The 12,234-nt window shown below is 33.7% G+C and overlaps 1 protein-coding gene across 1 annotated transcript in view; it reads left to right on the forward strand.

Annotated features, from left to right (window-relative positions):
- LOC126975223 (probable JmjC domain-containing histone demethylation protein 2C) overlaps positions 1-12,234 on the forward strand; it is a 95,897-nt gene that overhangs the window by 35,136 nt on the left and 48,527 nt on the right. The window contains exons 2-3 of the mRNA XM_050823017.1: positions 5,987-6,136; positions 7,410-7,523. Of these exons, the coding sequence (XP_050678974.1) occupies positions 5,987-6,136; positions 7,410-7,523 (264 nt within the window). The remainder of the gene's footprint in view (positions 1-5,986; positions 6,137-7,409; positions 7,524-12,234) is intronic.

Consider the following 12,234-nt stretch of genomic DNA (forward strand, 5'->3'; position numbering starts at 1 on the left):
AAAAGAATATAAATTATTTGCACGATCTATTAATGCTGAATACCACGACGATGTCAGTGTTCTCAGAAAGTGTAACCAACGGCAATGCCGTACCTGCTGAGGTGGTTGAACGATCTATAAATTAAATACAAATTGGTTGACGTGGAATAGATTAAGTATGAAAACTAATAAGGCGTTAAGTGATCTATTAACATAGTCTAGAATACTTCTTATTATTGATTTAATTAATAAATAACTTGTTTTTAACATATTCTATATTTTATCAAAACTGTCCTTCTACACACATTTTTTAATTTTATTAAATGAATGCCCTGAAAGGAAGGAGTTGCCCGTATAAATGTTAGTTCGTCCATTCCACGTATGTTCGTCGGCATAGAGCGGTACCTACTTGAAAAGTGGACTTTGTTTAAAATATTTAAAAAACAATGTGTAACGATAGGTTCAACAAGTTTAGAAAGAAAGTGACTCCTAACGAGGCCCGAGGATGCAATTTGTGGTCATTAGACGAAGTCGAAGGCCTCAGTACACCTAGTACACCTACGAGGAAGATAAAAAAAACACTAAAATATTTTATCAATATTACAAACTAAACGCAAAGAGTAATTTAAGTATTACAGCAATATTTTAAAATCTGTCACATCATAGTTTGTTTATAAATTGTAACAAGCCAATGCGAAATCGGTCAAAGTTGTCTACATTAGTAATGGATTACCATACAACTTTTCCGTGTTCGTGTTTGTACGAAATACACACATTCGCCCTTTCATTAAAAAAATACTGTTGTTTGATGAAAATTTTTCGATTTTTTTTCCAAATTATTCGGTAGTAATTTCAATATAATATACCTTTCATGAGCTTTGATCGAAATCATAACGGCCCTTATGAAAAATAAATAATATTATGATGCAACACAAGAACTCAGTCGCAGCTAAAACTCTCGCGTTTGCCCTAGTTACGCAACCTTGATACCTACTAGGTAGGTTGGTCTCTATTATTAGAACTAGTTTCCCGCGCACTCAGATGTAGATACAATAGTGAATATCTACCGCTCGTAGAATAAATAAATAACAGATTCCGATCTCTCCGGTGCTCGATATAAGCCAGTGCCATTTAGAGACAGGTGTGAAATGACTTTATGAAGATACGCAACTTATAGTGAAAGTTCTCGACGTTCAACGGTCTCATAAATTTAATATGCACTTGCTTATACTTTTGTTGGTTGTGTAACAGTTTGGCGCGAAGTTATGACCGAGTAGAAATCTGCATAGAGGATTCATATGGCAAAACAATAATTCAATTTCGTATCATATAGTTTCACTTACCTTTGCTAATTTTTTGCTTTGCAATTCAATAACCTATCTATCCTTAGTTAACCTTACTAGAGGTAGACAAATCTATCCTTTTACGCTTACGTACTATTCAATAACCTATTAACAGATAGCATTGGACATAACTATGGATAGATAAGGTCTTGTCACTAAGCGGTGGCAGCATTGTATCCGTAACTAGAGAGACGTTATTGAAAACAGCCGTAATACAACATATAACCACAGTAGACATATATCTACTGTGGTATAATTTACTATTGAAATTTAGACTTTTATTAGAACCTACTTAAAGTCGGATAGTAAATAATATAGTAATTTGTTAGGAAATACTAAGAATTTCGAATACAAGATATAACCACTCTAGCATTGTTAGTTTATCAATATTTATATACTCGGCAAGACGCGTGTGGATTCTCCTTGCACTCAAATTATTGCCTGCCTCAATGTTTACATGAGTCTCTTTCCTCGATTAGCAGCATCACTCTTGGAACCATACCAACATTTGTGGCTCAAAGTCGAGGTCGCATGGTTTAAGTGTTAGCCTACTGATAATTGGGTAGCAACTTTAATCCCTGGGGGGTAAATTGTAACGTCATTTCTTTACAAAGACTTATCAATTGTTGAATGACTACATTCTATAAATAAGGAAGCCTGCAGCCTATTCTGTCGAGAACCTAAGAAAATTTCGCTATGACTTTATGTATTTAAAAACCTCCAGTAACACAAAATAACTAAAAAGTACAGCGTGGAGATACAATGGCGGCATTAAATGAACTCACGAGTACTTAACCGTAATAAAAAATATATAATGCACCTTTCACCTAATTATTTTTTTTCTAAAATAACATTTTAGATCAACCTGTAGCTAATCTAGAAGCCACACTTTAACGTAGGCTACTACATACTGATACCTACTTCTCCCACGCCGCGCCGGAGCCGTTCAGAACTCGTGAGTAGCGCCCACTTAAGGGTGATTAAAATTTTGTTTTTAAATATATAAGTTTGTTTCAAAATAATATATTAATTATTTACTTTTATATTTAGTATTTTTTTTAAGGTTCCATATATTTTTTGTTTGTTGTTTCCATATTTTTATCATCTAATTCTTACCGTTAAATTTAGCAATGGTCCTTTGATGTATATAAACTATAGGTTTAGAATCTTTGGTCTTGTAGGAATAATATTGATAATTATGAACTTTCAATATGTTGATTTGGTGATCATAGGTTCCTGCAAATATATTCTGACGTATTATTGCTTCGAAATGAAATTATGGAATCTTCTGTTGACTACGGAATTCTCGAACCGACAATACATTCTTTAAAACGCATACAGGAAGGTGCTGGAAGGCCGGTAATGTGTCTGTGATTCACCTGGTGCTAATAGTACGAGTACATACGCCAATGATTAGTTACCTTTTGGTGAGCCGTACACTTGTTCGTTCTTCTCGATATAATATTTACATTATATAAAAGTATTTGAGTAAGTATCATCAGCCATGTGGTATTTATCCGAATATAGCAAACGTCTTATAAGTTCACAAACAACATTGCTCCACAAATGCTCGTGGCGTGTGTGGATAATTATTGCATACTGAATATGCAGTCTGTATATATATGTATATACAACATATACATACACAGTATGATGCACTGAGATATGTGACAAGGCCGCCGCCACACAATACGGCTTCACGTAAGTGGGACAAAAATGTACTTATACGTGTGTTTGTATCATTATAGTAGTGTCTCTACTTACCTTCTGTTATCCTAGTACAAGCTTCATTGTTGTTATGTTTGTAAGCATTGAATTGATGAATCGGAACTGTTTACTGATTTTAAAATGTTTTTTTTTTTATATTAGAACTAGTTGATAGTTACGCGACTTCGTCCACGTAAACACATGACTTAGCACTTATAAAAATCGTTCTTTCTTAAAACTTTATTCACTTTATATGTGACGTATAAAGTATTTAAGATTAATGGAAGATATCGAATTTTTTAGGTAGGGCAAAGTGTCAACTGGAATAAAACTTAGAAGACTAAATTAAAATCAAAACCTCCACAAATGAAAACCTTTATTATTTTATTTTTTATTGATAACGGGAAAGTCGCTCACCAGATGGAAAGTGAAAACCGACCAGTCCATATCCAATGGAAACATCTGCAATATAGGTCACGAAATGTGTTGCCTGACTTTGAAGGGAAAGTATGCTCTGAGCTTGAATGTTACCATAGAATTAATCCGATCGCATATGACTTGATTGTCAATAAGTATCTCGATAGGCTTAAAATGTCACCGATTTCTTAATTATTCTTTGATAAATTGAGTAATTAGCATAAGTAAGTAGTTATCTTATATGAATAAAGAATATTAATACATAACAAGAGATATCGGTGCACGAGTGACTGGCACTCGACCTTTTCTATTGCTAGTTGACAGTAGGTGATTTATTTATATATCTTTACAACTATATACATATATTATATTCTTAAATAAACAACATTTACATATAAACAAGACACAGGGCGGATGCTGTGCTGTAACTATATCAAATATTCGCCATTTCCAATAGTCGAAAGTGATGTGGTTTTGACTGCAGGAAAGTACCTGGTAGGGCCGTATGTACCTATAAGTAAATTGTAATCATTAATGAGCGCAGCGGTATGGGCTGAATGTAAATGAGGTTTATATACCCTCACAAGTATGGGAAAAACTTTAGTACACCTACGTTTTGTTTACAATAAGTGTACGTTATGTATATTGTCTGACCATGGAATGACCATGACCATTTCGTGTCGAGTGATTCACATGGCCTCTAGTATTATAAACAATTAACGAAGATTGTTCTTAATATACAACAGTTATGTACCTTAACCTACACAGTACATATATATATTTTAGTTCATATTATCATTATTTAATTAAAATTCTCACTCACAACTACAATATAACCTTACTCTCTATGAATTATATGATTTTATGTCAAATGCGATCTGTTAAATTTTGGCCAAGACAACAAACCTGTTTAGTCGAAATTGATTTCAGGGCTCCGGATAGGGCTGCTATCGTTTTTATATCGAATATAGTATTTTGGATTCAGTACCCAAAAATATGTCGTAGACAGAGAATTAATTAAAATAATATATTTTTAAATCATTTCTATGAATATTTTTACTGCTTTGAGCTTTTATAGATAGGTTTTGTATTTTGAAGGAGCCCTTCGTAACTATCATTAAGTTATAGAACACCACTAACTCTGCTTTTATCAGACCGATACTTGCTCTACTGAGCTCATCTTTCCACTTTGTTCATTACAGAAAATATGCACTCTGTATGCTGATAAAATATAGAATTTTCGCCTACTACCTATATTATATTTTTAAAATAATAGTAGGTGGATACTTTAAATAGTAGGATACTATATTATATAGTAGGGTTGGCAACCCTATGTACAACCCTCTTTAGATCCGTTTGAAATTTCATTAAAAGATGCGATGAACCAAAAGTTGTGATATAGTTATTAATCTAGTTTTAATAATTTATAATCGTGACCAGTGATCGTGATCGTCTAGTGACGATGAAGACTATTAAACAGGTATTAGAATAGGACCAAAAAGAAATTTTTTTTTAAACTTCTAAAGAAACATTTACTTTATCAAGGCGCTTGTATCTTTTGTTTCATGCTAATGTTATTATGTTTTTGTTTCTTAGCCAGAACTGTGTCATTTATCATACATAGGTTTTTCACTCAAACATTTGTATCCTACATACAGTAATGACCACCGAATACTTCAGATATCTCAATCATAATATCTAAGTTATTTCAATGAGGTCTTCAAGAAACTACATATAACCAACTAAATTCAAATAGTAAATACGAGTAGTATCGAACTAATCGGATCGGGTAATAAACTCGGGAGTTTGTCATCGGAAATCCAAATACCGTCCGCGTATCCTAGACGTGTATGGACTTATTGGGGTTAAAAAGTGTGAATTAAACACAACCGAAGTCATTCAAACACTTTATAACAGGGCAACTAAATTAAAATTAATAAAAATGTATCTATTAGTAATCTTTTTCATAAAAACATTGGAAATATTAAAAAATATTTATGTTTCGACTTTCATACTAGCATTAGGAATTCGCAAAACGGTTTAAATTTTTTTGCCATACCTACATCTACGATTGAAAAAGTTTATGCAACAGTGTAAGTGTAAGTCGGTGCATAAGTACTTACTTACGCTATTTCTTTTATGTTAAGTAGGTATTCCTTTTTTATTTAAATATTATTTCGCACGCCTGTTTGTAACCTTGTGAGCCCTCCATATTCCATAAAATAATCCGTGATCCGCCTTTGACCATCAGCTGAATATCTAGCTCTCGGAGCAATAATCTAATTTAAGTCCAGCCCGCGGAAATCGTCTCATCACTTTTTCTAATAGAAATAAAAATGGTGTCGTTTATTTAAAAGTATAAAAACAACTTTCAAATTAAATACAGTAAGCGCCATCTATTATTGAACCATGTCATTAAATGACAAATACTGTTTGTTTAAGTCTTGTCGAAATAGTAACGCTATTACCTCATAGGTGGCGCTTAAGTAAGCGGTAAAATATTATTATAATTTTAACGTTTTTCTTTTGTATTGTTTCAGGTGTTAGTGGAATATGATGGTGTAGATTGGCAACGCCGTGAGTGGGTAGCTGTTTATTCGCGACGGACGTTTCGTGTTTTTTTAGTGGAAAGAACTCTAGTGTGGGCACCGAAAAAAATAGATAATAAAGAAATAAAATGGCCTGCGCTGGTAAGAGTTTTTATCATTATAAAATTTCTTATTTAAAATGTATAATATCAAATGCTCGAATCATCCATAATTATAGAAAATATTTATCGATTTAACGAAGTACCGATAGATGGCAGTAGTTGGTCTACACAAACCAAACATTATAATAAATATTAGTAGGTTAAAGTATAATACGAAATTGTCATTTTGTACTGACAAATTCAAATAGTTTTATAAAATAAAATATATTTAATTAATCAAAATATTTAACCTCTATCTATATATTTCTATCATCTGACGGGAAGGTCATTTTATACTCTTTTTTATTGCATTTTGAAAAGAACATTTTTACCATGTAAATTGAGATGACTTCTATTCTGATATTGCTTTGACCAGATCTGATGAAGCTGTAGTTAACTATCGCGACCATTATCTACCTATCGCTTTCGGACATTATTGCGGCATTTACGATGTTCGCTTGCGATCAGCATATAGAATTCACTTTTCATAGCAAGTAATTATTTCTCCCAAAATCATATCATGTGTGTGCCGGAACAATATGGTAAGACAAGCTTTCACGCGTGCTTCTCTGAGAAGGTCAGTCATGGGGCACCCCCTTTTCTAGCTTTTTATATTTCTGATTTATGCAATGGGTTAAGATTGTGGGTATGCTAACATAAAACCATGTCGATAATTCCTGGGTAATTTAATGCGAATCGTCTCTCCATCACATTCAATTCATCATGACTTACCTTTTTGACTGGTCTTCCTCGGGGAGACAAGTCTTCTCTCCCCTTAGGTCCGTTTAAATACCCCATCACCATAATATGCATAATTGTTTCTAGCAGTAAGTAGTGGTAGTAGAATCCTCTAATTGTTTTATTATTCTAAAAGGTAGGTGTGATGCTCATTGATTTTTATATCACTTCAAAAATACTGTAAATTTGTGAAGGCAGAAAGTCTAATCTTGTAATCCGATATTCTCAAGGCAGAGAGCACTTTATATCACTTGATCAAAGCATGTCAGATAAAAAAAGGGAAACACAACTTGCTTTCGCTTTGTTCTTCCCATCCCTTCTAGTTTTAATGTCAATGCTTATAACTTGTAATAGCTTTAATTACGTTTATAACTTATAAAAAATACAATCAGAAGTCATTCAAAGAAATTACATAGTGAATAAGTACGAGTACATAAACAATTCATCTTGACATACTGTCATATTTTAGTAATTGCCGGCAATTTTTATTTATGTTGTATGTAATACTACATTTAATGTTATGTTTTTATTTTCAGACCTTTACTCCACTCGCTGCTGACGTAACATTACAAGCAGATACCCAGCCAGTTGAATTTTTGCATGATAAAGAGTTGCTGTTTTTGGACTATGCTAATCTTCAACCTTACCAGGTATTTTGAATATTTTACTTTATAACATTTAAAACGAATAACTATTTTTTGTATTTAAAATATAATCAAGTAATTGTCAACGTAAGGGTAGGTTTGAGACAATGCTTTGCTAATTTTTCTACTCGCTACTAGATGGCGCTACTATACTATGTTTAAGGTAAATCCAATACAGTTGAAAGAATAGTTTTATGTACCTAGAAATAATGTTGACTAAGATTTAATATAATAATTTATTAATAAATATTTTACACAGCTTTTTGCTTACACAAGAGCAACATGATATCACCGGGTTCTGAGCGGGTGTTTGTGATAAACGTGGGAACGCTATATGAATGATTCATGCTACTTGTGAGATATTTCTTGACTGAATGTTGCTTGACTCACTGCAACCATCACCATTTAATTTTATTGATGATTTTATTGATTGATAAATGCTAATATCTATGTTGATTTATACGTCTAGATAGAGCCTCTTGCTGATAGACAACCGTTGAAAATAGGCCAGGTTTGTTACTTTAGTGTGCGTGACAAGCTACATCTTAGACTGAGATCTAATAGAGCGTACTTGATTACGTTTTTATAGACAATTGACATCTGAAATTATGCTGAGCTTAAGCTAAGACAGCCCAATGCGAAAGCGAAGTTCGCGTTTTACAACACTCAGCTAAGTTTAACGTGAGTAAAGTCTGAGCAACGTCTAAGTACGGTCTATAGATCTCAAGCTTTACACTCTCGATATATAATAATATAATAATATTGACACACTTTTAACACAAATTATCTTGCCCCAAATTAGGCATATATAGTTAACCTGTGTTATGGGTTGCAAGACAACAATATGTTTAATCCACTATACTTACTTAAACATAGATAAAATACATATAAACATCCATGACTCGGAAACAAACATCCATATTCATCATATAAATGTTTGCACCTACCGGGATTCGAACCCGGGACCTCTAGCTTAGTAGGTAGGATCGCTAACCACTCGGCTATACAGGTCGATATGTATATCACTTTGTGTATATAATGTAAATGGAGGTTAGTTCTGCTAAGCTAAATTTTTATCCATGTTTTCACAGCTGTCATAGTCTATCTAGACGTGTAATGTGTGTAAATGATCTAAGCCATCACCATATAATTTTTATGGTCGATGCTAATATAATGAATTATTCTTTTACCATGATGGCAAACTGTGATGGCAACATTACAAAACAGTTCAATAGTGGTTGATTACACTTTATACATTATTAAAGAATTCGCGAACTACGTTGCTACAAAAGATTAATAACGTGACCTAGTTTTGTAGTGGTCGATAGAATTATGCGATGATGAAACCCCGGTACATCAATAAAAATAATAAAATTAACTTGCTTTATCTTTCTTTACTTTGAAACGACTTCGTGTACATGTTTTTGCCATTGCCGACATATTTTGAGCAGCCTGAGTGTGTAAAACAGTCCTCTGCTGTATCGTAACAAAATTTATTAGTTGTTTATCAAGAGTACATTTCTTTTTTAGTAATATATGGCTCACACACTGCTTACTTACTTCAAGAACAGCTTAGATCACGTGATTTTAGAAGCCAATGAAAAGCTCTAGTGAACGTAGTGTTTAAATTCTCTTTGAGCTCTAGTTCTCGGCACGTGAATTACCGATCATTTGGCTGTATTGAATATGAATTCAATCGAAGCAAATAAAACAAAATGTCTAGATGTTAATGCTTGTGTAAGTGAATTGGCTACAACCAGTTTTAGTCTTGTATTGTACTGACAATATACAGAAGCAGTAGCTCGTATATATTAAAAAACGATCCACGTACGGTGGTTATTCGTAGCAGGAAAAAATAAAACCTTCGATCACTTGTGGCCTTCTACGCTTCTTATAAAAATCGCAAAAAACTCGAGACTGTCCAAATAACATTCCATCGGTTACTTACTAACTGGTATAAAAACTTTTGCAACAATTTACTGGAGAAAGTTAAAATAGAATATGAACGCGGTAAATTTCGTCGTGTTAAGTACTAAAAACTCGAGTGTTCCTGCGAACTATTAAAGAAGTAAGAGAACTTGGATGAATAACGAACATGTACTGATACAAATATAACATATATTTCTCTAATGTATGAAAACGATGTTATGTCTCAAGGTGACAACCGTAGTTGTTGTACCCCTCAGAATTTTTGGGTTTTTCAGTAATCCTGAGCGGCATTGTATTGTAATGGGCAGGGCGTACCAATTACCAACAGCTGAACGTCCTGATCGTCTCGTCCGTCGAACGAGCGTACGGATCTCATGATATTAAGTGATCACCGCCGCCCACAATCACAAGGCCCTTTACAAAAGTGTACGCGCTTTAATGAAGGTACCCATGTCGTATTGTCTTCGAAGCTCATTCCACAGCTTGGTCGTATGTGGAAGAAAGTTCCTTGAAACCCAACTGTGAAGGTGGACAGTGCGCTATCAATCCATTGAGGATACTGTCTTGACCTTTATTCTTCTTCGCGTGCCTCACTGACTTGCGAAAGTTAGTCAGCATTGTAAATTCAACTTTTTGTTCTTCGTAAGTTGTTCTGCTGTGTTCGCGATTCCTGTCCACTCAACTTTTCCCATCATGATGAGTTGTTGAAGTTCGTACCTCTTATGTCTAAGTACGTTCCCCAAATTTGTGACTTTCCCTCTTTATGATTTGCTCATGCAAAATTAAAATTCGTGAATTAAAAAAATTTTTGATTGACGCGCCGCAGAACATCCACATTCGTGAACTTGTGATTCTAATCAACTAATGGCCAACATACGTCTATATGCCCACATTTCGATAGCTCCAATTCGTTTCCAGAGGTATTCTTTAAAAGTCCACGTCTCACATCCGTATAGAAGGGGCTTGTCTTAAAGCTTGACCTTAACAGATTATTTTACCATAAATCGTAATATATCTAATTGGAGGCTATACAACCGTTTTCAGTGAGTTGAAATGGGGAGTGTCATAAGCGAACGTGAACCCTTGCTCTTTGCCTACAGAGATAGACCGACTAAATGAAATGCCTGCTCGTGCATGAGTGCACTCTTTTGACCTCTAACAATGACCGAGATAGCGATAAATTGTGAGGCGCACATGTACCCTTGATAACAAAACTTTACGACAAAAACAATCGCTGTAGAGCAGTGTTAATTCAATCTTATTTATATCGCGACCCCATTACAACTCAAAAAATTCTGGCGATCCCCTTGTCAGTCACACAAATAAGTAATTTATTATTTAATTTTATAAGACTACCATAATGATTTTATGCACAAAGTGTTAACGTGTTGTGAATGAAAAGAAAACAAGAATATCCAGAGCTGGCAAAAGAAGTTATTAGTACCATTTGCCACTACATACCTATGTAAATTCTCTTCAAATTTTTATTCAAAATAGGATTTCAAATCACTTATTGATCGTCAAAAACTACCACCCATTGTGTGGACATTAAAACTCAAAAGAGAAATTTATTTGATTGTTAACATTTCAAATAGGCATGTAAATTAAAAGGCATTTATTTTGTGAATATTTGACTCCTTTACAATTCTTTTTGATGTAAGTTCAAAGACTACCACCGCTTCGGAAACAAATGGCCCGAAATTTAACAAGTCCATCCTTCCCAATAATATTGTGTTTTTATTGTACCAATTGATTGTGCCTACTCCACCTTGCCTTTTTCCTTCTGCCGTCGACCCCCTAAGTAAAGATTCGCGACACATAGATTGAGAAACTCTCCTAGAGTATATAGCGACCGAGACGGAGAAGATTTAGTAAGTGGGTCACTCATTATCGATTATTATTGTAACATGTTTGTAAGCTTCGAATATTTTTATTATATATCATCGTCTAGAAATGTTTTCATATTTTAATCCGGTCAATCTAGAACAAAAAACGAGATCAGTAAAAGTGTTACAAACATAAATATAAATAAAAAATTTAAGTAATTAAAGTAAAAAAAATTAGGTTTTCGCGATTTTTAGCTAAACAGTAAGTTTTATCATAAAAGTACCCCGGACAAAAATTGTAGATCATTAAATTATCTATGAAAAATGTAGCAATACATTTTTCCTACGAAACACCGTTTCTGAGATATAAGGATTCAAAAAGTTGTAAAAGTTGTTATTGTCATAATATATTATGCATGATTACGCCACGTATATCTCTAGAGTTGTTATATATGTTGAAGAGTCCTTTATAGCGACTTTTTGTAACCGATTTGTATGAAGTACTTTTAAACAAAGCGTCGTGAAAGACAGACACTAGGTCTCAATTAAGGTTTTCATGGAGTAACTCTTTTAATTTAAAATATAGTTTTACGTACTTACCTATAATTACCATTCTGGGAATGTATAACTGTAATTTTGTGATACCAAATACTGGTTATACAGACGACAAGTGAAGAAACAGTGCACATATATAGTAATAAAATGATATATATAGGGCCATATGATCACTTCGACGAACATAGTTACGTTAGTGCCGGATAGGTGGCGCTGATGGCAGTGAGTTTTTATTTTGAACCATTTGCATTGGTCCAACTGATATTACTTGTTTTTTGGGGGAAGCGAAGCGCACCGGGCACCATTATTAAGTATTCAGTATCGTGTTATTTTGCTTCATCAAAATTAAAATATACCATGATAATTTAAACAAAAAGAGACTCCTTGTCTACCTCTCCTACTTTTAT

Source organism: Leptidea sinapis, chromosome 35, assembly GCF_905404315.1.
Source record: "Leptidea sinapis chromosome 35, ilLepSina1.1, whole genome shotgun sequence".
Taxonomy (NCBI): domain Eukaryota; kingdom Metazoa; phylum Arthropoda; class Insecta; order Lepidoptera; family Pieridae; genus Leptidea; species Leptidea sinapis.